The sequence below is a fragment of the Trichechus manatus genome, unplaced genomic scaffold, assembly GCF_000243295.1.
Source record: "Trichechus manatus latirostris isolate Lorelei unplaced genomic scaffold, TriManLat1.0 scaffold00186, whole genome shotgun sequence".
NCBI classification, from domain to species: domain Eukaryota; kingdom Metazoa; phylum Chordata; class Mammalia; order Sirenia; family Trichechidae; genus Trichechus; species Trichechus manatus.
Genome location: NW_004444122.1, coordinates 3,416,352 through 3,443,691, shown reverse-complemented (window position 1 = coordinate 3,443,691; position 27,340 = coordinate 3,416,352). Strand labels below are relative to the sequence as shown.

Sequence of the window (27,340 nt, the reverse complement as noted above, 5' to 3'; positions counted from 1 at the left end):
TTTCCACTATCATAGAGGGTGTTAGGTAGGATTATTACAATGAGTAAATAAAGAAATACACGTAAAGCAGTGAGGAGAGTGCTGCCATATAGTAAGTGCTAAGTATTATTATTATTATTACTATTATTTTCATTGTCTATTTCCTCAGAATCAATTCAGAAGTACAATTGCTAATCAGAGATTATGGACATTATTTAAGAGTTTTGATACATTTCATCTAATTTTCATCCAGAAAAATTCCATCCCCTAAGTGAATGAAAACAGTTATTCCCTGAGCCTTGCCAGCAATGTATATTATCCTGGCCCAATTGATAGGTAAAAAATTATACCTTGTTTAAATTTGCATTTCTCTGATACCTGTTGAGGTTATGCAATTTTTTTTGCATCTATGAATTGGGCATTTATGTTTATTCTTTCGAGAATTGCCTGTTCATGTCCTTTACTATTTTTCAATTGGAGTGTTCATCTTTTTCTTACTGATTTGTAAGAAATTTTTATATATGCTGTGTTGCAATTTTCCTTGCAATTTACTGTTTGCCTTTTAAAGGTTTTCATGGTGTTTGACAAACACAGGTTTTAATTTTTATGTTTAATTATAAGCATCTTGATCTCAGGCTTGCATGTGGCTGTGAGGCTGAACAGGTTAACTGTAACTTACAGACTAAGAGGAACTAGGAAGAAAGGCCTGGTGATCTACTTCTGAAAATCAGCCAGTGAAAACCCCATGGATCACAACAGTCCAATTCTGTTGTGCATGGGGTCACCATGAGTCAGGGGTGAACTCGGCAACAGCTAATAACAAGACCCAGGAGGTGTGCAGTGCCTCTTTTGCAGTGGATTAAAAAGCAGCAAAAATGAAGAAGAGTGAATAGTCATTGCTTCCCCCATCTCCACCTCAGTCCCATCCTGGAGACCTTTCCCTCCGTATTTCCCCATGATTCAGTCATTAAAGGATTGATGCTGGACACAACAGGGACTTCCAGAACTCTGCTGTACCCTTCACATTGGCCTCAGCCTCAGTTCTGACTAGTCAATGAGTATTCCATTTCACTTTTTCAATATTTTGAATATCACCTCTGCCTGATTGTCAATATTGCTGGAAACTCTTGCTTCTCCTCCAGATGAGGCATCCGTCCTCTGTTGTGGAGTGACATAGCCAGCACGAGCCCAGATGAGGACACTAATTAGATCTGAGATTCAGTTTTACCATTCAGACACTGAACCCCTCAGAGGCCGAGTTAGAGCTAAACCCTAGAGCAGTGAAAGGCTATTGGCTTCATGTCCACCGTGACCACACCATCCCTTACTTCTGTCCTCTTCTGTCAGCCCTACTGCACTGCCTGGGACCTGCTTCAGACCCTAATCTCCTCCCATCTGAGCACTCCTGGCCCGTCTTTCTCCTTTTCAATCCATCCTCTGTGAGGCTCCCTGTTTAACTATCTTGAGTGCGTCACCTGGCTGATAACCCAGACAGTGCTGTGCTGGGAGAAAGACATACCTTGTCTTCCAACAGAGGTCTGGTGGTGTAGTGGTTAAGAGTTTGGCTGTTAACCAAAAAGGTCACAGTTTGAATCCACCAGCCACTTCTTGGAAACCCTGTGGGGCAGTTTTGTTCTGTCCTATAAGGTTGTTATGAGTTGGAGTCAATTTGATGGCAATGGGTTTGGTTTTTGGTTTTGTCTTCAAACACACCTGGGCTTAGATTTTTGCCCTGCCACTTCACTAGCTATTGACCTTGGACAAATTATGTAATGCCAGAGCCATGGTTCCCTCTTATTAAAATAGGAGTAGTATCATCATCATTAATTAAACCCTTTAGGCTCTGACCTATAAGCTGCACTGTGTTGTTGTTATTAGGTGCCTTCAAGTCTGCTCAGACTCACAGTGACCTTATGTATAACAGAAGGAAACTCACTGTATATTGTTTATCTGCTCTGTTGTTGTTGTTAACATGGAGCCAGAATCCCTCACACGGAAAGACATAAAGGCCTGAACCAGGTCCTAGCTGTGTGACCTTGGACAAATTATATAATATCAGAGCCAGGGTTTCCTCTTATTTAAAATACAGATGTTATCATCCTCATAGAGTAAACCCTTTAGGCCCTGGCCTGTGTAATCTACACTATGCTTATTATGTATTGTTGATCTCCTTTGTTGTTGTTCTTAGGTGCCGTCGAGTCAGTTCCAACTCATAGTGACGCTGTGTACAACAGAACAAAACACTGCCTGCTCCTGCGCCATCCTCACAATCGTCGTTGTGCTTGAGCCCACTGTTGGAGCCACTGTGTCAGTCCATCTCATTGAGGGTCTTCCTCTTTTTCGCTGGCCCTCTACTTACCAGGCATGATGTCCTTCTCCAGGGATTGATCCTCTACTAGTCTGTAAACTCCTGGAGAGCAGAGACCTTGTTATATGAATCTTCACATCCCCAGATGGTGTCTCTCTTGAGTCTTTCATGGCATTTGGCCATCAGTAAATAAATTCTCAGAGAGTTGAGCTGAATCAAGTTCCAAACACCAAAATAAGTGATGAAAATGCAATCAATCCAGATGTTTTCACATCTGTGGATTATAGGCTGAATTGATTTCCTCCTTAGATGGAAGTCAGTTGTTGTTGTTAGGTGCCGTTGAGTCAGTTCCGACTCATACAACACTATGTACAAAACACCGCCCAGTCCTGCGCCATCCTCACAGTCGCTGCTATGTTTGAGCCCACTGTTGCAGCCACTGTGTCAGTCCATCTCCTTGAGGGTCTTCCTCTTTTTCGCTGACCCTCTACCAAGTATAATGTCCTTCTCCAGATACTGGTCCCTCCTGATAACATGTCTAAAGTACATGAGATGAAATCTTGCCATCCTCGCTTCTAAGGAGCATTCTGGCTATACTTCTTCCAAGACAAATTTGTTCTTCTGGCAGTCCATGGTGTATTCAGTATCCTTCACCAACACCGTAATTCAAAGGCATCAATTCTTCTTTGGTCTCCCTTATTCATTGTCCAGCTTTCACATGCATATGAGGTGACTGAAAATACCTTGGCTTGCGTCAGGCACACCTTAGTCGTCAGAGTGACATCTTTGCTCTTCAACACTTGAAAGAGGTCTTTGACAGCATATTTGCCCAATGCAATATGTCCTTTGATTTGACTGCTGCTTCCGTGGGCATTGATTGTGGAACCAAGTAAAATGAAATCCTTGGCAACTTCAGTCTTTTCTCCGTTTATCATGATGTTGCTTATTGGTCTAGTTGTGAGCCCTGGAATTTTTGTACATAATCCCAACAATTTATATGAAACCCTAAGTGACTTTTATTCTCTGTAACTAGGAACTGTGGGCCAAGAATCCCAGTGCTTTTGCACCTTAACTTGGCAGCTGGCAAAATGAATTACCAGACTGACCCCTCCCAACAAAGCACATGATCGACCACAGCTGTGCGTGTTTTTTAGCATGACTGCACCAGGACAGGGCTCCAAGCCACTGGGTGGAGCAATGAGCCCTGGGGAGAGAGCTTATGACATTTCCCCTGTGATTTCAGAAAGGAAAGGAAAGGAAAAGAAAAATCCCTTTTTTTAATGAGTTGTTTCTGCTCAATGTCAATAGAAAATGTTGTACATAGTATGTACATGTATAATGCATACATGAATCTAGAATATAAAGCACCACTACAGCGGAAGATAATTTAAACCCAGTGGTCCTAAGAGTGAAAGTAAGGCAGACATTGCTTGCTAGTGCACTCTCCTCTGCCCTTGATAACAGAATCCTAGTTTTATTTGGGTGACAACGTATGCAGCTAAAAGACAATTTCCCAGTCTCCCTTAGAGGACTAGGTTTCAGCCAAAGAGATGTAAACAGAAGTGTTGTGTGGAACATCCTACTTGAAGCTGACTTCATTGAAAGGTGTGCTCCATTTGGCTTCCTCTTTCCTTTGGTGGAATGTGAACTTGATGGCTGGAACTCCAGTCACCATCTTGGAACTTGTGGTAACCTTGAGGATGGAAGCTACAAGTCAGGATGATGAGGCAGGATGAGAAACAGGCTTGAGGCCAGCACCACGGAGCCCCCATACGAGCCCAGATGCTTAGCTTCTGGCAGCTTTTGTAAAAGAAACACAAAACAACAACAAAAACAAAGCTTTCTGTCTTAAGTCACTTTTTTCAGTTCAGTTTTCTGTTATATGCAGCTATTAATCCTATCCAAACAAGGCATGAATAGTTTACTGTAGCTTTTTTTTTTGATAGTAGAAAAATGGTAATAAATTCCCATCAATAGGGGGATAGTGAAATAAACTATTAGTGTATTCATACCAAAGAATATTATACAGCAGTATAAAGAATGAAAGTTCTTCATGTCATATTGTTAAGTGGAAAACATTTACGGAGCTCAATACGTTTAACAATTCATACAGTTTTATGCCATAAACCACATATAAATGTAACAGAATTATTTCTAGAGATTCTTGGATGTTTGTAAATGGGTAGAAAAATGTATAGGATATATGACAAACTGATAGCTGTGGTTGGCAGAGAATAGGATAGGGAGGTGGGGGGTTTTCAACTTTGTGTAATGTTTGAATATTTTACAACTACAGTGAATGATTATGTCTTATGTAATTAAAAGTTTAAAATAGATCAGTCATTTAAAACTAGTGGAATTTTAGAGTATCTCTGGCCAGAATCTTTTTTTTTTTTGGTTTATTGTTGTAGTTTAAAGTTTACATTTCAAGTTAGTCTCTCATACAAAAATTTATACATTGTTATGTGACCCTAATTGCTCTCCCTATACTGTGACAGCACACTTCTCCTTTCCACCTTTGATTTCCCATGTCCATTCAACCAGCTTGTGACCCTCTCTGCCTTCTCATCTCACCTCCGGACACAAGCTGCCCATTTAGTCTCATGTATCTACTTGAGCTAAGAAGCTGGCCAGAATCTTTTTAAGAAAAAAAAAGTGATTCAGCCTTGAAAAGGATTAGTCAGAGCCTACAGTACTAGGTTAAAGTCAGAAAAAAAAAGCAACTGGAGCAATTTTAAAAATTAAATGTAAATGATTTTTTTAAAAAGCTTTTTCAAGTTCAGGAGAGGAACAGGCAAGCTGTGGATCCAGTATCTTTATGACCTTCTGAAAAAGCTGTTCTACCTGCCACTAACTTTTTAACTGGCAGTTCTCAAAGGAAATTTCAAAAGACTCGGGAAACGTTGGACACCCTCAAATGGGCTTTCTTAGAGCTGGGGCAGCTCCCAGAACTTCCAGCTTCAATTCATTCCACAGGCGAGGAAACAGAGGCCTCGCAGGGGCGCTGTATGCCGATTCCCGGAGGCCCTGAGGGAACTTTTGGACCTGACCTTGAGAGTTAGAGAGAAAATGCCCAGCCTCTGACGGAAAATGAAAAAGAAGATTAAAGGCCCTACCAGGCAATGGCAAAAAGCCGCAGCCGGACCAAAGAGAGAAACCCACCGACAGGGGCGGGGCCAATATGGCGGAGGGGCGTGGCTTCCGGAGACGAGGGCCGGAGGAAATAGGACGGGGCGGGGTCCGGTAGGCTAGCTTGGGACGGGAGGCGGGGCCGCGGGGGGGCGGGTCTCACGTACGAGGAGGAGTGTGTGGGCGGGTCCCGAGCGGGCTACAGCGGGGGCGGGCCCAGGAAGCCGGCGGCCGGAGGGGCGGGGCCGGGGCCGTCCAAAGCTGTAGCGCAGGTCCGGTCTCCGCGGCGGCGCGGCGCTGCGCGGCGAAGATGGCGGCCTCCAGCTGGGCGCGCACGGCTGTGGTTCTGCTTTGTGCCTGTGATCTCGTGCTGCTGCTACTGCTTCCGCCTCGGGCTTGCGCCACTGGAGACCCGGCTGGAACACCTGGCGAGGCTACCCCACCACCCCGAAAGAAGAAGAAGGATATTCGCGATTACAATGATGCGGACATGGCGAGGCTCCTGGAACAGTGGGAGGTCCGCGGCTCGCGCTCGCCTTCCCGGTTTTTCTCTGTCCCAGTCCCCGCTCTGACTGACCCTTTACCCCCTTGTTCGCCTTCTGACCTTCTTGATCTCCGTCTCAGTATCTTCTGATCTTCTAGCGTCCTTTCTACTCATGCCATGAGTCCTTACTGACCCACTCAAGCCACCCTTGACCCTCCGTGCCTCCTCTGACCCCCTCACGCCCTGGAGACCCCCGCCCCAGGCCTCTCATCCCAGTGTCCTCTTCCATCTGTCAGCGTTTCTCGGCCACTCCAATCAGGAGTCAGGCTTTCACTCTCCAGCCCCACTTTCCCTTCAGTGCCCTGGTCACTTCTCTGCCACCCGTGCCCAGTGAGCCCTGCAAAAAGGGACGGAGACTGTTTCCACTCCTGAAGAGCAAAGGCCCAGGTTTCCTCCGTTCCCCGTTTGTGTCGGGGTGGGTGAGTGGCGTGTAGTGACGATTATCGTTTAAGAGTCATCCTAGCTTTGAGTTCTCCCATATTTTAAATCAGTGGCTTTTCAGACTTCCTATTTTGGTATATTTCCCTGGTCGGAGTTTTGTAATTTTGTGGGTGGATTTTTTTTAGGGGAGAGTTTAGCAGAGGCGTGGCTCTCTGTCAAGGAACTTGTATTTTTCGTTTAAAGGAGCAGTGACTTGTTTTTGTTAAAGTTTTGGGGTTTGTTACTGAGATCCACTGGCCATGGTGAAGGAGATAAAGTTTATTGGTCAAAACCATGCTGCTGCCTTTCTCCCTTCCAAAGGTGGTTGCACTGTTCTGGTTAGTTTGCATAGCTGGTGGAGTGGAAGGAATAAGCTTGGATTCTACTTACTCGGTAACTTGAGCAGGTCATCTGCCCCGTCTGAGCCTCAGTTTCCTTATCTGTAAAATGAGGTTTTACTGGATGATCCCTAAGTTTCCTTTCAACATTAAAGTTTTGTCACTTTGTGATTATCTTTCCATTTCTTTGTTATATATCAGAGGAGGGAGCCCTGGTGGCGCAGTAGTTAAGCGCTCAGGCTGCTGACCAAAAGATCAGCAGTGTGAATCCAGCAGCCACTCCTTGGAAACCTTATGGAGCAGTTCTACTCTGTCCTATAGGGTCACTGAGTTAGAATCGACTCGACTGCAACAGGCTTGGTTTTTTTTTGTTTGTTTTTTTTTAAGTATAGCAGTAGGTCCCTGGGTGGCACAAACAGTTTGCACTCACCTACTAACCTAAAGATTGGCAGTTCAGACCCACCCAGCAGTGCCATGGAAGAAAGGCCTGGCAATCTTCTTCCACAGAGATCACGGCCAAGAAAAACCTATGGAGCATTTCTACTCCGTAACACATGGGGTTACCATGAATTGGAATCGACTCCTTGGCAATGGGTAGTATAGCAGTAATCTCAAGGGTTTGCATTTGTTAGAGGTTTTCAGACATGAATTTTAAATGCCACCTAATGCAGTTGATTGGAAGAAAGCAGACCTGTGTTTTCATCTTTTTCAGTAGCTGATGGAAAGATTGGGGTAGATTTGAGTGTGTGTGGATGGTTAACGAAGAGGGCACTTAGTGCTGCATTCTTTCCCATTCACCATGTCCCTTGCAATCTCCCCATCTCTTTTTGGACTCTAGCAAATGAAACCTTTTGATTTGCCAAAGTGAGAACATCACCCCATGAGGAAGCTATACCTTGGAAATGCTCAGACCCTGAGCTAGACGAAGAGGGTGCTGCAGAGATGAGCAAGGGATCCCGCCATCGGGAGCAGTAGATACCGATAGAAATCACCACGATACAAAGTAGACAAAAAGAAAGGAGATGCTATGGGAACCCTGAGGAAGGACTTCATGGAGGAAATGACATTTTAGATAGGCCAAGGAGAGGGAGAAGGGAAAAGGGAGAAGGGCATTCCTAGTGGGGCACCATGAGCTGAGGATGGTGTATCTGGGAACTAGCAGAATGGTGCAGACATCTACAGCCCAGGCTCTGGAGTTAGACTGTCTGGACACAACCACTTAAATTTGTGAGTTTGGGCTAGTAATGACCTCTCTATGCCTTAATTTCCTTAGCTATAAAATAGGTATTAGTAGTACCCACCTCTTAGGGTTGTTACGAGGATTAACAATACACGGACAGAACGTAGAACAGTGCAACTCAGTAGCCATTAGCTATGGTAATATTAATGATTTAGGTTGGCTGGAATAGACTATCTTAAGCAAAGTAGTAGGAGATTAGGATGGGAAGGTTGGTGGGAACCAGGTCATGCAAATGCAACGCCTTAAATGCTTCGGGGTTTGGACTTCAGAAGGAAATATGCAGTCCCTGATGAGTTTGCAGTTGGAATCCACCAGTTGCTCCTTGGAAACCCTATGGGACAATTCTCCTCTGTCCTATATAGTAGTTACTAGTTGGAATCGACTTGACGGCAGTGGGTTTGGTTTTTTTTAGATGAGTTTGAAAAAGTTGTATTACCGCATGTTTGTTGTTATTGTGTGCTGTCAAGTCAATATGAACTCATAGTGACCTAATGTGACAGAGTAGAACTGCCCCATAGGGTTTCCTAGGTTCTAATCTTTACAGGAGCAGATCACTAGGTCTTTTTCCCAGGGAGTGGCTGGTGGGTTCGAACCACTAACCTTTCAGTTAGCAGCAGTTGTGCCCCTAGGGCTTCTAATTATCACATATTACAATACTGAAAATTTTATATTTAATCATCCATAACCTCATCCCAAAGCATGTGTTTCCTTTTTCCAAGTGCCCTTCTGTTAGTGAGCATTCATTCGATGACAGGACTGTTCTGAGCACATTATCTCATTTCATCCTGTCACCACCTCTATGAGGGAGGTGCTTTTTCCACTCTTCTAGATGATGACATTGGGCACCCAGAGGTAAGTAAGCTGAGTTTCAAATTCATCATTTGACTCTAGAGCCTGTTTTCTTATAGCCATTTTACTACACTAGCCTTCACGTTGATCATCAGAGGTACAAATGACAAACAGTGAGGACCTGAATCAAGCTAGAAGCTACAGTAGTAGAGTGGAAGGGAGAAACGTGAGAGAGTTGATGCTCTTAACACGGCTTGGTAGCTGGTCGAATGTGTGACCAGGAAGGTGACAGCATAATGTAGTAAAAGGACAGGGATTTTGAACCAGCTTCACCCGTTGGTAGCTTGGTGGTCCTCTGTTTCCTCATTTGTAATTCAGATAATATCCCACCTTGCAGGGTGCCATGCAGATTAAGTGAGCTGATGTGTGTAGACATTAGTCACAAACTAATGTACGCTCCCTCCCCTGGTAGCCACAGTTTTTTCAGTGGGGGAGGATAGCTATCTCTGGGTGCTTTATCGTAGGAAACAGTTCTTCCTTCTGCAGTGGCGGCTACCAAGTCCGTTACCCCCACTATTCCCCCACCAGTCTGACAGTAAGAGGCTGTACCTCACATGTGTGCAGTGGGGAGAGAAGACAGAATCCTAGTGTTAGAACTAATGCTGCGTCCCAATTGGTGGTTGTTTCATTTCACATTTTGTTAACCAGGTGTAATGAGAGATGTGTGTGTGTGATGGGGTCAGTGTTTGGAGTCAGCATCACCCCTTTTAGCATGTGACCTTGAGTAAGTTTTTTTTTTTTTTTTTTTAATCCTCTAATCCTCATCCTTATATAAAATGAGAACGTTTTAGGGTTGCTCTGAAGATTCAAGATGATATAGGTAAAGTGCCTGGGGGCAGAGTAGGTACACTAGAGATAGTAGCTAGTGATATTGTCAGGGGCCGTGGAAGGAATAAAAGGATCTGCAGAAAAGTTCTGCTTTGTAGTTCCTGAAGTTGACTGCCATCAGTGGAGATACAGTGAAAGCAGCTGAAGATGCAGGGCTGGCCTGGAGGCAGGGCTGGAGCTGTGGGCAGGGGAGTATCCCAGTTGGCCTCCCTCCCCTGGTCCCTGCCCTGCCTGGAGGTAAGAATTTAATTGTTTTCAGCATAAGAGAAAGTGATGAGAATAGATAAGATTACCCAGGGACCTATTTGGGCCAAGAGTTTTGTTAGTTGTTAGTTGCTATCAAGTGGAATTCTGACTTATGGCTGTTCTGACTCATGGTGACCCCGTGTCTGCAGAGTACAACTGCTCCGTAGGGTTTTCAAGGCCGTGACTTTTCAGAAGTAGATCAGGCCTGTTTTTCAAGGTGCCTCTGGGTGAGTTCCAACCTGCAGCCTTCCCGCTAGTAGTAAAGGGCTTAACCCTTTGCCCTACCCAGGGACTCTGGTCTGAGAGCCAAACTGGGCAGTTACCTACATCTAGGGTACTGTTTGCCCATTTTTTTTCCTGCAACTGAAACACACACAAAAACATAAGATGGCAATTAGAGTTGCTTGAAGCAATCCTTAACCTTACTATATACACTATACTTAGGAATATTTAATTACATTTTTATTTTAAAAAAATGCTACTTGTGAATTACTGAGTTCATTTCATGACCATTAGTGAAATCAGTTTGAGAAACTCAGATATTCTAGGGTATTGAACCAACCTGAAGTCTTGGAAGGAGTGTTTTAAGGATATCTGACAGATGTGGAGAAGTAGAATAGAATGAAGACTGAGAATCAGGCTGTGAATTTGGCATCCTGGAGCTCCTTTGTGACATTGAGAGTGTGGTCTCCATAGGGTGATTGATTGGAGGCTAGATTATAGGAGGCTGATGCCGGAGCAAGGAGCCCTGGTGGCGCAGTGGTTAAAATGCTCGGCTGCTAAACCAAAAGGTTGGCGGTTCAAACCTACCAGCCATTCCGTGGGAGAAAGATGTAGCAGTATGCTCCCATGAAGATTATAGCCTTGAAAACTCTATGGGGCAGTTCTGCTCTGTCCTGTAGGGTCGCTTTGAGTCTGATGGCAACGGGTTGGGTTAATGCAGAAGCGGGGAGTAGTGATAGCCATGTGTAACCAGTCCCGTTAACAGTTTGCATTACCCAGGGACTCTAGTAGCCACATATTCTGAGTATTTATTGTGTGCTGTTATGTCGTTAAATCTCCCAAACAACCCTAGGAGGTAGATACTATTATTATTCCCCCAACCCCACTGAGGGTGAGAAAAGTCATTTTCAGATGATTAAGTGACTTGCCGAAGACCACACAGCTAAGATGGTAGAGCCAGGGCCAAACCTAGATCCATCTGACAGCAAAGCCCAGGCACCTGTCTACAGGTCACCGTCAACTGCTCCTTCAAAGCAAAATGAGGAAGAAACCCTTCAGTTGAGAGGGGGACAGAGTTGAGAAGGTTGGTGCGTTATATGTGGCCACATTGCTGGGGCCATGGAGATCACTTTCGGTTTTATAGACGAGGAAACAGGCTAGAGGAGTAAGGGATGTTATCCAAGGTTACACAGCTAGTTATGTGAAGCTGAAACAAGATCCCAGATCTGATATAAATCTAGGTCACCTTCAAGCACTGCTTTAGAATTCCTTTTCTTCTCATCTTTTATTAAAAGCTAAAAGTACAGTAAGTTGTTGGCATGTCTGCCAGTATCTTAAGCCTTGGGCCTTCAGTGACTTATCAAGAAGACCAAGTAAGCATGACATAGGGGCTTTTGGTTTCCTTTTAGTTTTTTTGTTTGGTAACAGCTTTATTGAGATATAATTTACATACCATATAATTCACCCATTTAAAGTGTACGTTTTGTTGGTGTTTTAGTATATTCAGTTGTACTACAAACATGACCACAATCAATTTTAGAACATTTTCATTACCCCAAAAGGAAACCCGATAACCTTTAGCAGTGACACCCCCCTAGTTTCCCTCAGCCCTAGGCAACCACTAATCTACTTTTGGTCTCTAGATTTGTCTATTCTGGACGTTTCATATAATGTCATACAATGTGTCCTCTTTTGTAGCTGGTTGCTTTCACTTGGCATAAAATTCACCCATGTTTAGTATCAGTACTTCAGTGCCTTTTATTGCCAAACAATATTCCATTTATGGGTATAAAACCAAAAATACCAAACCCAATGCCATCAAGTCAATTCCGGCTCATAGCAATCCTGTATCACAGGGGGTATGAAATGGTATTTCATTGTGGTTTGTTTTAGTTTTGCATCTAAATTGTGCACCCCACTCTGCTGCTATCTTGAGAATGTGGGGAAATTTTTTATTTTGAGATTAAAAACTGCCTTTGGGTTATCAATTGGCATATCTTAAAAGAAAAAAGTCCCTTTCGTGTTTGTTCTCCTTTACTCATGCTTGTTGGTTGAACTAGGTGCTTACCTCTGAAGGGATAGCAGATAGGAGAAAAGCTCCCGAACCTCAGAGTAAGCAAAATTCAAGTGGTCCTCATCATCAGGGGCTTGTAGTGGGTTATCCGTTAGCTGTTGCTGGTTTACAACCTACCCCAAAACTTGGTGTCTTAAATAGCAGCCATTTATTTAGCCCATGATTTTGAAAGTGAACAGTTTGGGCTTGGATTACCTGAGTGGTCTGAGGTCACTACCGGCTTGGTTGGGGCTATCTTGTCTAAGATGACCTCAGCTGAGGAGGTTTGTCTCTGCTCCACCTGAGCCCTTCTCCTAGACTTGTTCTCATAGTGGTTCCAGGAGAGTGAGCGGAAGCAGGCAAGGCCCTTTGAGGCTTAGATAGGAACTGCTACAATACAGTTTCTGCAGGAACTTGTTGGCCACAACAAGGCACAACAGCAGCCCAGATTCAAGGGATTAAGTAAGTTGACCAAAGTCATACAGCTTGTCTTCCTAGGGGAGCTGCAAAGTGACATGCAGAGGGGCATGGTTACAGGGAGGGGTAAAAAGCTTTGACTGTTTTTATTTCGTATTTTGTATTTCCCAAGAACAGGTACCGTCTATATAACCAGGGTGGTGCAAACGGTTAATGTGCTCGACTGCTAACTGAAAGGTTGGAGGTTTGAGACCGAGGTGCCTCTGAAGAAAGACCTGGCAGTCTACTTCTGAAAAATCAGCCATTGAAAACCCTGTAGAGCACAGTTCTACTCTGACACATATGGGGTCGCCATGAGTTGACTCCCCGGCAACGGTTATAGTTATTAAAACTCAATAATTAACATCCATAGAATACTTTTATATAATCCATGGTCCATGTTCAAATGTCATTTGTCTCAATAACGTCCTTAATAGGTATTTTCCCTCCAGTCCAGAATCTCATCCGTGACCAGGCGTTGTATTTACTTGTCATGTCTCTCTGTTGTTGTTGTCAGGGGCCATCAAGTCGGTTCCAACTCATAGCGTCCCTGTGAACAACAGAACGAAACACTGCCTGGTCCCGCACCATCCTCACAGTTGTTGCTATGTTTGAGCCCATTGTTGTAGCCACTGTGTCACTCCATCTTACTGAGGGTCTTCCTTTTTTTTCACTAACCCTCTACTTTACCAAGCATGATGTCCTTCTCAGGGACTGGTCCCTCCTGATAACATGTCCAAAGTACGTGATATGAAGTCTCTCCATCATCCCTTCCAAGGAGCACTCTGGCTGTACTTCTTCCAAGATGGACTTGTTCTTTCTTCTGGCAGTCCATGGTATGTTCAACATTCTTTGCCAACACCATAATTCAGAGGTCAGTTCTTCTTCGGTCTTCCTTATGCATTGTCCAGCTTTCGTGTGCATATGAGGCAGTTGAAAATATCATGGCTTGGGTCAGGCACACCTTAGTCCTCAAAGTCACATCTTTGCTTTTTAACACTTTAAAGAAGTCTTTTGCCACATATTTGCCAAGTGCGATATGTGTTTTGGTTTCTTGACTGCTTCTTCTCTGGGCATTGATTGTGGATCCAAATAAAATGAAATCCTTGACAACTTCAGTCTTTTCTCCATTTATCATGGTGTTGCTTATTGGTCCAGTTGTGTTTTCCTTTTGTTGAGGTGTAGTCCATACTGAAGGCTGTAATCTTTGATCTTCATCAGTAAGTGCTTCAAGTCGTCTTCACTTTCAGCAAGCCACGTCTCTTCAGTCTCCTTTAATCTAGAACAATTCTCAGCTGCCTTTGTGTTTCTTTACCTTTGACATATTTTGAAGAATAAGACCATTTATTTTGCATCGTGTCTCTCATTTTTTGTTTTTCTGCTGTTTCCTTAGGTTATGCATTTTTGGTAGGAATACCACTGAAATTATGTTCAGATTTTCATAGTGCATTCTATTAAGAGGCATATGATGTTGGTTTGTCGCAATATTGACGAAGTTAGCTTTGATGACTTGCTTATAGTGGTATCTGCCAGGTTTCTACAGTGTAAAGTTACTATTTTTCCCTTTATAATTATTAAGTAATTTGTAGGTGGTTACTTTGAGACCTTGTAAATATCCTCTTTCTCATCGAATTTTTATCCATCAGTATATACTGATGATTTTCTAATTCCATCATTCCTGTAGTCTATTGATTACTTATTCTACTGTTAGTTTATTCATTATTAGTAGGGACTCAATAGTTCTTTTTTTTTCCTTTGGGTTGTAAGTCATTACTATCAGTATTTATTCTGATGTTCATGTTATTCCATATTTGGCCAGTGAGAGCTCTTCAGGTTGGCTCCTGTTTCATTTTGACATGTTCTCATGATTCTTTGAGCACTTTCTTTCTGAAGCAAGAAGATATTCTAGGCTCAGCTTATATTTTCTTTGCTCTAGCCCTGAAGTTAGCCTTTTCTCTATGAAATCCTGGTCCTTTTAGATACTTTTATCTATCTTATCTGTCTGTCAAAAACCATGAGTTCCTTCTGATGCCTTGACTGTCTGTCCAGTGCCACAGGGTACGTTCTTCCACCTTCCATACTTGTAACTTCCTCCCTAAAAGTGAAGAACCTGGCTCTCCTTGTCTTCAATATATTTACTCTTCTGCTCAAGCCTAGAATTCACAGAAAGTAGCTTCAGGATTGCTAGTTCATACCACTGCAAAAAAAATAAATAAATGTAACTAGAATTGAATATTTGTGTTACAATTCTCATTTTTCAGGTGAAATTGATATGTATGAAATACACAGATCTTAAACGTACAGTGCAATGAGTTTTGCCAAGTGGATACACTCATGTAATCCACCAAAAAAAAAACTCCAAACCCGTTGCCCTCCAGTCAGTTCCAACTCATAGCGACCCTGTAGGACAGAGTAGAACTGCCCCATAGAGTTTCCAAGGAGCACCTGGTGAATTTGAACTGCCAACCTTTTGGTTAGCAGCTGTAGCTCTTAACCGCTACACTACCAGGGTTTCCATGTAACCCACACTTCTGTCAATATACGGAACATTTCCATCATTCCAGAAAGTTCTCTGTTGTTACTTCAGTCCGTCCCGCCTCACACTCCCTGCCATCCCACTCAGAGGCCACCCCTGTTCTAATTGCTAACACCCTAGATTAGTTTTGCCTATTCTTGAACTTCAAATCGATGGAATTGTATAGCATATCTCCTTTTGTGTCTGGCTTCTGTAGCTGGTTTTCTTTTGTTTTTTTTTAAGGAGGATGATGATTTATTCTAATTTCTACAGCTACCGGAAAAACAGGACAAAATCCTAGGGACCGCTCTCTCTCCCAGTCCCCTAGTCTCCCCTTCTTTTTCTTTTTTTGTTTATTGTTGTAGTTTAAATGAAGTTTACATTTCAAGTTAGTCTCCCATACAAAAATTTATCCATACATTGTTTTGTGACCCTGATTGTGTAGCTCTGTTTTGAGATTTATTGCATTTATCAGTATTTCTTCTTCATTGCTGGATAGCACTTCACTGTATGACCATACCTGAATCGCAGCCATTATTAGAGTTACCACATTCGGTGGATTCTTTGAGAGAAAAAGCTAAGGAAACCCCATCACAAGGGGTCTCCCTGTGATTGGCAACCTAGGGTGATGGGTAGTAAGTACTGCCTGAAACTTAAACTTGGTTTGAAAGTCAAATAGAAGAGAAGACCCCATGGGTTTCCTTTTTCCTGTTATAACTGAGGTCATGTACCTGCTCCTGACAGAATATGCAGATATTTTTGCCTCTGCCAGTTGAGAAGAGAGACGATAGGTTTGATGCTTCTTTTTCCTCCCATCCTGATAGAAAGATGATGACATCGAAGAAGGAGATCTTCCAGAGCACAAAAGACCCTCAGCACCTATCGACTTCTCACAGATCGATCCAGGCAAGCCTGAAAGCATACTGAAAATGACGAAAAAAGGGAAGACTCTGATGATGTTCGTCACTGTCTCCGGAAGCCCCACTGAGAAGGAGATGGAGGAAATCACTAGCCTGTGGCAGGGCAGTCTTTTCAATGCCAACTACGATGTCCAGAGGTAAAACACCAGCAGCTTGGCTGAGAACATTGTAGGCTGCAGTGGGACTCCTTCTGAGGCTGAGCAGGGCCCTGAACCTTTCCTTTCTAGAATTTCTTCTTTTAAATTTTCATTTGATCCTGAAATTTTAATTTATCTTTGTATCTCTAGGTTTTATTTCATCTGAGTAAAAGTCTTAATGTATAGCCTAGTCTCTAAGAGAGGAACAAATTAGTTACAGTTTGACAGTTTGCTTCCTTTAGATGTTTCTACTCAATGGAGAATGCTTTTATGTGTAGGTATGTTCACCGCTGGTGGCACAATGGTTAAGTGCTCAGCTACTAACCCAAAGGTCGACAGTTTGAACCCACCAGCCATTCCACAGGAGAAAAGACCTGGCAATCTGCTTCTGTAAAGATTACAGCCTAGGAAACCCTGTGGAGCAGTTCTGCTCTGTCCTGTAGGGTTGGTTGCTATGAGTCAGAATCGACTCAACGGCACATAACAGCATGTTCACACATAAAGCTTTGGACCAGACTGTTAACAGATAACTCATGTGAAGGGGCCCAGTTTTCACAGCTCACTGTGGTTCTGAGAATGTAATTTTAAGGACTCTCCTTTTCTTCCCCCCCATCAACAAAGTTCTGAAATTTAGTGTCTTCAAATGCCTTAGTTTTGAAAGTATAAAACTAATAGAAAGAAATGGAAGGAGTACTTAGACAGTGTCTGTGAGGGCAGAATGCTTTAGTTAACTTAAATGGACACTTAAAGAAGATAAGTAAATGTTTTGGTGATAACTGGTCCAGAGGTCCCAGTCTGTGTGGAAGAGTGGGAGTGTTATAAACCAAAGGACGGAGGTGTGGGTGTCACCCCTCAAGGAACGGAAGAACTGTGCCCACTGGTCACGCTAGGGGTACACCCAGACCCTATTCTGTTCTTCTTTGCTCCGTGGGACCAGTTGTGTGTGGATATGCCTGGGCTGCTTGCTGTTAAGCTCAGGGGTTAAGATTTCTGTTGAGTAGCTGAGCGTCCTCTTGAGCCCTTCACGAGTCTCTTGCCATGACCCAGTCTAAACAAGTGGCATTCAGACTTTATCAGCAGCAGCCTTTTGTCAGATGAAACCTCAGAATATAAAAAAAATAGATGCCTCCTTCTTACCACCACAGCCACAGCCCCCAAGTCACCTCTGCGCATGCTAGGAGCTCTTCTAGTGCTGTCTAACAGGAGCACCCACTTGTGCTATAAAGGAGCATCTAGCGTGCTTCCAGTTTGATCTGAGCAGATATGTTGAATAGTTCAGCAAGCTGGTGTTTTCAAACATTGGGATGTTAGTAGCTACAAAAACCAAAAAACCAAACCCGCTGCTGTTGAGTCAATTCTGACTCATAGCCACCCTATGAGAAGGGTCGAGTAGAACTGCCCGAAAGGGTTTCCAGGGAGCAGCTGGTGTATTCATACTGCTAACTTTTTTGGTTAGCAGCTGAGCTCTTAACCACTGCACAACCAGGGCTCCTAGTAGTTACTAGACCTAAGAAAATACAAGTTTTTGGTCTGTGTTCTTGTAGAATTTGAAATAAACTATATATATTATTCATGAGCATCACCAAGTTGCTCTGAGCTCTTAAGCACCTTAATGACATGCACTGACTGTATGATTGTGTCTCCCTGTTAAGGTTTATTGTGGGATCCGACCGTGCTATCTTCATGCTTCGTGATGGCAGCTATGCCTGGGAGATCAAAGACTTCTTGGTCAGTCAAGACAGGTGTGCTGATGTAACTCTGGAGGGACAGGTATACCCTGGCAAAGGAGGAGGAAGCAAAGAGAAAAATAAAACCAAGCAAGAGAAGAGCAAAAAGAAGAAGGAGGGAGATCCGAAGTCTCGGACTTCAAAGGAAGACAATCGAGCTGGGAATAAAAGAGAAGACCTGTAACGGGCAGCCGTGGTGCTCTGTGGAGGAGCAGTGGGACAGGGAGAGCTCTGCAGGACTCGTGAGGGTGGAGGCGGGCCTGGGAAGCCGTGCACCGGCTGACATTCTAGTTGCTGTACAAAGGGTCTGCCACGTGACCAGTTTGTGCTCAGTGTAAGACTTACCATTTAAAAGGCTTCAAGTGAAAAGACAGAAATTTTCTAATTAATATCAGACTCTGAGAAATTAATGTTTGCTACAGAATCACTTTAAATGGAAACTTGAGCGTGTTGCTTTTCCCCATTTAAATCTTGTGAGTCAGCGATTATAGTGGGGACTTCCTGCCCTGTGAACGGGCTGCTGGGCCCACTCTCTCTTCATCGCACCTGCCTTGATCAGATGGCCTGCTGGGTCAGGGCTGCATATTTTATACTGAGCAAAAGGATACCAGATTCTACTCAGACAAGCTTTCAAAACTCCTGACTTAATTGGATTCGACTCAACATGCTACTAACATCGTTTTCATGATCCTATTACGAGGAGAGCATGTCTAGGTGTGAAATTAGCACATGTGATCAGAGCACTGCAGGGAACACTAAAATCTAAATATACGATCAGGATGTGTAAACCCAAAATCTGTGCCAAAAGTGCAGGCAACGGAAAATCACTTGGGAAGCCTAAGTATTCACTTTGCGTTTTGTTGACTTGAATCCCTCTCGTCAGTTAAAGAGAGCTCTTGGTATCTGGTAGGTTTTACATGGTCTGTAAAGTCCAGGCTTGGTTCTACTTTGTTCCCTCAGTTAGGAAAAAATAATCCTGGCATCGAGGGTTTAGATGTTCCATTTAATGTGATAGTTTTAAAGTGTAAATAGGGAATCAGCAGAGTCCTTTGCAGGGTGTGACAGAGGACTGGATAACCTCATTTATTTCTAAACATTTATTTTTCTTTGATGAAGTGCCTAAAATTGTCATTTTGTATGGTACTAACCTGATGTGCTACCTGTTGGTGTCTGATTTTGCTGTGCACACATTGGAGCCTACTCTGAGCAAGAGTCACGGAATTTATATACCAGTGTCATTTTTAAGAACTACAATTGTTTGAAAAAAATTTCAGTTGTGATTTTAAAAAATTAAAAATAACACATGTACATGGGTAGACAATTTGAACAGTAAAGAATGATACAAAGTGAAAAATAAATACGCCTACCCCACCCCCAGTCCTTTGTCCAGTGGAAACCACTGTTAACAATTTCTTTCTTTTTTTTTTAAGGTACATTTACCAGCTTCTAGTGATGTGTGTTTCTTTGTTTTGGCCTTGCCACATTATTTCTTCTTATTTTGGTAACTACCTGGACTTGAAGGAGCTCTGGTGGCAGTCTGCTTCCTTAAAGATTACAGCCTTGGAAACCCTGTGGGGCAGTTCTACTCTGTCCCATTATGAGTTGGAATTGACTTAACAGCAATAGTTTTTTATTTTACTCTGACTTGCTTTCGATGAACTGCACCCTCTCCACTTTCAGTTCTGTGCTTTGGGTGGGATAATTGCCCTACAGCCCCTCAACCTTCAGGCCAGTCCTGTTCCAGGGCCCAGGCCTGTGTGATCTAGCTCTAGGCTGAGGGCCGTTGGGCCCAGTTTGCTTGAGCCACCCCAGGGGGAGGCGTTCTTTGTTTCTCATGTGATATCTCACACAGATTGAACCTGGGAAGATAGGAGGCTGGAGCTGCTGCAGCCGTTTTGCCCTCGAAAGAAGCACTGTCTGCAGAGCCAAGACAAGCAGGGAAGAGAGCCAGAGCCCTGGTGGTGTCATTTAAAAACCCTGAGTCCAGCTATGTCTGAAGCAAACCCAGGCCCTGGGCTTTTTCAGTTTCAGGACCCAGTGAACCTACTTTTCTAACTTGAGGTAAATTTGTTGGTTTTCTGTAGCCACAGTGGTCCAGTATAGAGCAACTGTCCTGACTGGTCAGGTGTTTTCATTAAACAAAAAGGAGCAGACCCTCCACACTGCCCAGTACCTTCTGTTCCCACTTAGAAATCTGTCTGTATCAGGATGTACACATCTACCTCATTGCTTCCTATAGACTGTGCAGTCACTTCAGCCAGTAATACTGAGTGTCTGTTATGGGCCAGGTACTATTGGGTGTCAAGGATGGTGTAGATAGAGACCTTGCCCTCGTGAAACTCGGTGATTTGGTAGAGGAAGACAAGTGTTAAACACAGAAAAAGTAAAATGGCATTGGTAGAAGTATGAAAGATGTACGTAGTGCTGTGAGAATACATTGTGGAGCTGGGTAGAAGGTGTCTTATCTTGAGGTGGTCAGAGAGGACAGGAGGAAGAGAAAGAAGGGAGTGATCCAGGCAGAGGGAACAGTCCATGCAAAGGCCCTGAGACTAGAAGTAGAGTTAGGAACGGCAAGAAGGCCGGTGAGTAGGCAGTCCAGGTCTGGGCTGGAAAGGTAACTAGGTACAGGGGGTTTTGAAGCATCCTAAGGAACTGGGGACATCCTGAAGGATTTTAAGCTGTGGTGGGGTCGGGGGCAAGTAACAATCTGGTTTGTACTGGCTGCAGTGAAGAATTAATTAGAAAGGGGCACCCCAAACCCGTTGACATTGAGTCAGTTCTGACTCAGCGACCCTATAGGACAGAGTAGAACTGCCCCCATAGGGATTCGTAGGCCATAAATCTTTATGGAAGCCAACTGCCACATCTTTCTCCCACGGAGCAGTTGGTAGGTTCAAACCACTGACCTATCAGCCGAGCACTTAACCACTGCGCCACCAGGGCTCCCTAAAAGGGGCACCAGTGGGTGTGAAAAAGTTGAGAGTATTTCAGTGGTTGACAGTGGTCCAGATTAGCAAGAAAGTGGTGAGGTGTGAACCACAGCTTACCGGCACAGTCTGCCGATGGACACTCGAGTTTTCAGGTTTTGTGCTAGCACATAATGCTGCAGTGGACGCTTCTGAACACGTCTTGCTAAACTTTTGTTTATATCTGAAGGGTCAGTTCTTAGCCGTGTGAATTGCTGGACCAAACAGAAAAGGAAACATCTCGGTATGTATTGCCGTCTCAAATGGTGGTGCCAGTTGACACTCTTGCCGTGATTTCCTCAGACCCTTGCCAGCCCTGAGCATCACGCTTGCCTATTGAATAGACTAAAAATCCTCATCCTAACTGGCTACTGGAGAGACCAGTTAAAGCTAGAGATGCCTAGAGAGCCCCAGCTGTTCCATCCCCAGCTGTGAGTCTTCCCAGCACCAGTGAGTGCGGACACACAGTGAGTGAGTTTTCCAAGGCTCCCAGCCTTCAGGCCTCTCCGCAGACACCAAGGGAACAGAGATGAGCTGTCCCGCAGAGCCCTGCCCAGTTTGCAGATTCATGAACGAAAGGAATGTCATGGGTTAAGCCAGAAAATAAAAATTTATACATACACACAACTTTCATTTATTTTCACTGTCTTAACGTCTATTGATTGAATAAATTTAGATGGTATCTTTGACTATCAGTTATGAAATGGAAGAACTTTATCACATATACACATCCTTCCACTTCCCTTCACTCTTGTACTCGCTGGTTTTGATGGTTATGCTGTAGTTTTTAGTACATCTGGTGGATTCCTTTATAATGTTAAACCTTTTTTTTTAAAATTAAACCAACTTAACTATTATTACTTAAAAGAGTCCTGGTGACGCAGTGGTTAAGCACTCAGCTGGTAACCGAAAGGCCAGCAGTTCGACCCCACCAGCCACTCCGTTGGAGAAAGATGTGGCAGTCTGCTTTAGTAAAGATTAAGAGCAACGCATTGTTGTCAAGTTGATTCCGACTCCTGTAAGACAGAGTAGAACTGCCCCTTACGGTTTCCAAGGCTGTAAATCTTGACAGTTAGCAGCCGAGCACTTGACCAGTGCCACCAGGCTCCTTTTCTCGTAAAGATTCCAGCCTTGGAAACCCCATGGGGCAGTTCTACTCTGTCCTGTAGGATTGCTGTGATTTGGAATCTTCTGAACAACAGCGGGTTTGGTTTTTTGGTCATTATTCCGTAACTATTAACTCGCGGCTAGTCAAGGTGAAGAAATTTATGAACATCCTGTCTTCCCTGATTGTTGTCTAATATTGTTACTATACTGACAAGATGTTTAATCTCCACTTTGTGTAACCATTATGTTCAGCATTGATGCGTGAGTGACAGTGGTGGGCATAGCATTTTGGAGTCTGGCCTTTGTCCTCTGCACTTGTGTATAGACATTGCTCCACCGGAGAGGTCTGAGGCCAGTCTTCGTCTTTGCCCCTTAGAAGTGAGTACTTTTTCTCTCAGAGTGCCTTGGGATTGTTCCTCGTCCTAACAACCAGTAATTGTAGTAGGAAAGGGCCTGATGTTGATTTTTCTCTTCCTCCTAAAACATGGTGTGCCATTTCCAGGGGCAGATTCCGCTGTTTATTTATCATCATTTTGGGGAAGTGTATCTATTGCTAACTTATTTTCAGTTTTGTGCTAGTGTTTGGAGCATCAGTTCGTTTCTTAGCTCGGAAATGAGATTTTGCTTTTTGTTTTTCAGTCTCATTGAGTTTTAATGTCATCTTTTAGCTGTTTTTATTAAAATTCATGTTCTTACTAAGTCCTATAACTCAAAAGCATACAAGGGGAGAATCGTCCTTCCTGGAGGCATGTTTTTTCCAGACTAGATGACTTGTCTGCCTTGGAATGCTGCTGTCTTCTTTGTTGTTGTTCTCCTGTAACAGAATGTTTGGGTCGATGCCACATCTTTTGTTTTTTCCCCCTCTTGTTCGTGCTTACTAGACCATCTTTGCCCAGACCTTGGCAGAAACCCGCATTGTAGGAGAGTTCTCCCTGATTCCGTTCGCACTTTCTCTGAGACGTGTTTGTTTCCCTGGGAGCTGCCATTTGAGGGCTGAGTTTTACTTTCTCTCCGCTTTTCTAGAACTGAACAGGAAAGGGAGAGGGGCTCCGGCAGGACTGATTGTGGCCTTGCCTGACAGGTATACTCTGCCCCGCTCCTGTGGTTTAACGAGGTGTCCTAGACCAGGGTTCTCCTCCCTCATGGGAGCGAGGGACTACTCTTCCAAGGACGTTGATATTGAGACCTCAGGGGGTACTCCCAAATTAGCAGTGGACTTCGGAACCTTTGCTCCCCTTGGGGAGGATCAGGCTGGAGAATTTACTTTGCTTCAGTCATCTCTTTCCAAGAATCATTCTTCTGCTCCTGAAGAAGAGAAGAACATTGCAAAATTCAGTGTTTGGCTAGGGCAGGAACTAGGTGAGGGGAGTGAGGGGATACTGCACAACTCAGTAATCAAGATGAATAATATTTTAATACAGTATTTTAAAAATCAAAAGTATTCCTCAAAAAGTTAAACATAGAACTACCGTATGACCCAGCAATCACACCCCTAGGTAAATACCCAAGAGACTTGGAAGCAGGAACACAAACAGACTTGTACACCAGTGTTTACTGCAGCACTATTCACAAAAGCCAAAAAGTGGAAACAACCCAAATGCCCATCAACAGAGGAATGGATAAACAAAATGTGGAACAGACATACAATGGAATCTTAGTTATAAAAGAAATCAAGTGCTGGATTATGCTACAACATGGATGAACCTTGAAAACATGCTGAGTGAAATAAGTCAGACAGAAAAGGACAAATATTGTCTCATCGCACGTATATGAAATATAACTAGAATAGACAAATGCATAGAGACCGAAGTTTATTAGTGGTTACCGGGGCCCGCCCAAGCCCAAGCCCGTTGCGTTCCATTCGACTCCGACTCCTAGCGACCCTATAGGACAGGGTAGAACTGCCCCGTCGAGTTTCCAAGGAGCAGCTGGTGGGTTTGAACTACCGACCCCATAACTCTTAACCACTGCTCCACCAGGGCTCCACTACCAGGGGTCAGTGGGAGGGAAAAAGGAGGAGTTATTGCTTAAGGGGTACTGAGTTTCTGTTAAGGGTGGCAGAAAAATTTGGAAACTGATGGTGGTGGTTGCAACAGCATAATAATAAGTGAACATAATGTCACTGAATTGTGAAAAAGGTTGCAAAGGCAAATGTTTGGTTATATATGTTTTTACCACAATTAAAATCGAAATTAACAAAGAAAAAAACAACTCCTGACAAACAAAACGTCAACATTTTAAATAAAATCAGGATCCAACAGGGCTGAGATTAGGACAAGACAGTGAGGGTTGGACCTACTATCTTAAACCAACAGTGTTTAGTTGGCATTTCTTTTTCTTTTCTTTCTTACTTTTTTTCTTTTTTTTTTTTTTTAAGGATGGGACAAAGTAATATTTATTTCAGTAAAAATGATTTTTGAGAAAAAAAAATTTTATACCTAACAAATTTTGTTTTTTAAAAAATCTTTTCAAACAGTTTTTATTTGTCAAAGTAGAAAGTCTAATACTCTGTTAGGAGTAACAAAGAAGGAGTTTTGTTGAGGAATAATAACAGCTATAGCTGGGCAGCACTAGGTAAAAATACAAAGTGCCCACCGTTCAAGTGGAGAGAGGGGTCCATATACATAGAGAACAAAGGAAAGGAAGGGGTTAATGGTTGGTAAGATCAGCTTCAGTTTGGCGTCCTTTAAAATGTAAACACCTGCCAATTGGCTAGGAAGGGGTGGGTTACCACCCGGGTCAGTGGCGCCAGCCAGTTCGATTATACACATTCTTATACACAGTCATCAGAGGAACAAATCGTTTGCATCTTGACACACTCTTCCTAAATGGCTTATCTCCTGCCTGGCCTTTTGTTTCCTGAGAATCCATGTTGGCCGCATCATTCTTAGTCTGACGTGAGTGCCTCCAGTTTGAAACTTTTTCGTCTACAGCTTTAAAAATGTTAAAACACTTTGAATATATAGGTGCGGGATAAATTGGTACTCAGTGTTCCATGAATAAAATGATTTTCAATACAAATAATATAATTGGTCTGTTTGATTTGAAAGGAGGCTTGTTGGCTCAGTGGTTAAGCACTCGGCTGCTAACTGGAAGGTCTACGGTTTGAACTCACCAGCCGCTCCATGAGAGAAAGTGTGGCAGTCTGCTTGGGTAAAGATTTACAGCCCAGGAAACCCCATAAAGCAGTTCTACTGAGTCCTGTAGGATTGCTATGAGTCGGAATGGGCTCGTCAGCAACAGGTTTGGTTGGTTTTTGTTGTTTTTTAATTGCAGTGCCATGCTTTTACTTAATAGACTGAGGCAGTGGAAAGAGTAGGATCAGACCATGGTTCCAGGCATGGCTCTGTTACTTAGGAGTTGGGGTCTGATCTCTGTCTCACTCTCTACCTCCCTTTCCAGGAGCATCTGTTTCAACCCAAGGCTCTGGCTCTCATCAGCATGAGTGACCTTACCCCCACTCTCCCAACCCTTTTGTATGGTGATGGCCAGTTGGGCAGAGATGGGCATCTGACCCACGGGGAACTCACTCACACACCAGGTTGGCAAATCAGATCCTCTTGGCCACACACTGAATGGTTTGATAGCTGAGTTAATAATGGAGCAACTAGAGTGAAGTTCCCAGAACTTCTGTTGGTGAAATTTCTAGACTTGCCCTGAATTTCTGACCTCCTGGATCTTGATTGTTCAGGTTGTCTCTGGATTCTGAGAGCTCTGGATCCTTACTTTAATTGAAGCTAGATTGAAGAGGTTTCTACAGTTGGTCTGATAATCCTATTCTCAGTTACCCATCTACACCGAAAACACTAAACCAAGTTGCTGGTAAGTCAACACTGGCTCATTGCATCAGAGTAGAACTGTCCTCCATTGGGTTTTCAATGGCTGATTTTTTGTAAGTAGATCACCAGGCCTTTCTTCAAAGGTGCTTCTGAATGGACTCAAACCTCCAACCTTTCGGTTAGCAGCCAAGCACATTAGCCATTTGCACCACCAGGGACCCTATCCATCTAAAAAAAAAAAAAATGTTACCATTGAGTGGATTCTGACTCATAGCCACCCTAAACAGAGTAGAACTGCCCCGTAGGGTCTCCAAGGCTGTAATCTTTGTGGAAGCAGGCTGCCGCATCTTTCTCCTCGGTAGCACTTGTGGGTTTGGAGTGGCTCTTGGGTTTGAGCTGCCAGCCTTCCAGTTAGCAGCCCAGTACTTAACCACTGTGCCACCAGGGCTCCTTATCCATCCATAAACCAAAAAAAAACCAAACCTGTTGCCGTCGAGTTGATTCCTACTCATAGCGACCTGAAGCACACGTGTAAACCCGCTGCTCACGGAGTGGCTGGTGGGTTTGAGCCGCTGAACTTTGGATTAGCAGTCGAACACTTTAACCACTGCGCCACCAGGGCTTCTCAGAGTCCCTAGCATTGTGCCTGCATTCGTACTCTCTTTCCATACTGTTAAATATTTGCATTCCTTTTAGTGCCTCGGAGCCCTGGTGGCACAGTGGTTAAGTGCTCAGCTGATAACCAAAAGGTCAGCAGTTCACATCCACCAGCTGCTCCTTAGAAACCCTATGAGGCAGTTCTACTCTGTCCTGTAGGGTTGCTATGAGTCGGAATCGATTCGAGGACAGTGGGTTTGGTTTAGTTGCTCACGATTATTAATAACATTGCGTTGAGTAGTTCTTCTTCGCTTAGGGTTAGTCCTTAAGTGTCAATTTCAGATTACTGGAACAAAGGACATGTTTTTACTATATGTTACCATCTTACTTCCAAAAGAATTATATCAATTTGCACTGTCACCAGCAATATATGAGGGGACCCATGAATTCTTCCAAAAACTCACTAGAATTGTGCATTTTAAATTTCATTAATGTATTCATTCATTCAACAAAATATTATTGACAACTGGCATGCTGGACATAGTTCAATAGATGTATAACCTTAATTTATTTTAACTTGCATACTTTTGATTATTAGTGAGGTTTCACGTTCTCCCGGTGCTTACCAAAAATCAGTTCCTCCTGTGAAAATTATGTCTTCTTATCTTTTGGCCCTTAATGTATTGGGAGCCTGCGATGTTTTGCCAATTTGTGTGCTCATTATTGAAGATAAAAATTCACCCTTTGACTGTGAAATCCGATGGCAATATTTTGTTCTGGGGTGAGGCTGTGGGGAACCTTCTTGACCACGTTGGGAGAGTCCAAGCCTGATGACTTTAGGTGAGCAAAGATTGGGCTCTTCACTTCGGCTTGCAGCAGGGGTCCTTCAGGATGAAGTCTGAGGAGAAAAGTCCCGAAGAAAAGGAGGGGCTAAATTGGATACCCAGAAGGGCAGTTGGGGCTAGGGAACAGAAGGGGAT

The 27,340-nt window shown here is 43.6% G+C and overlaps 1 protein-coding gene across 8 annotated transcripts in view; it reads left to right on the top strand.

Annotated features, from left to right (window-relative positions):
- MESD (mesoderm development LRP chaperone) overlaps nt 1-21,846 on the top strand; it is a 35,330-nt gene extending 13,484 nt beyond the window's left edge. For 2 of the 8 annotated variants that reach the window (XR_002825781.1, XR_002825777.1), the window contains exon 3: nt 15,952-16,066. Coding sequence is in view for 2 of the 8 variants with exons in the window: in XM_004387502.2 (XP_004387559.1) it covers nt 5,727-5,933; nt 15,952-16,184; nt 17,837-18,095 (699 nt within the window). In the remaining 6 variants the exon portion in view is untranslated. Of the gene's footprint in view, nt 1-2,167; nt 2,231-5,721; nt 5,934-9,542; nt 9,873-13,129; nt 13,173-15,951; nt 16,185-17,836 lie in introns of those variants that run through there. The other 6 variants (XR_002825780.1, XR_002825778.1, XM_004387502.2 and 3 more) reach the window with 5 other exon arrangements.
- The last annotated feature ends 5,494 nt before the right edge of the window (nt 21,847-27,340 follow it).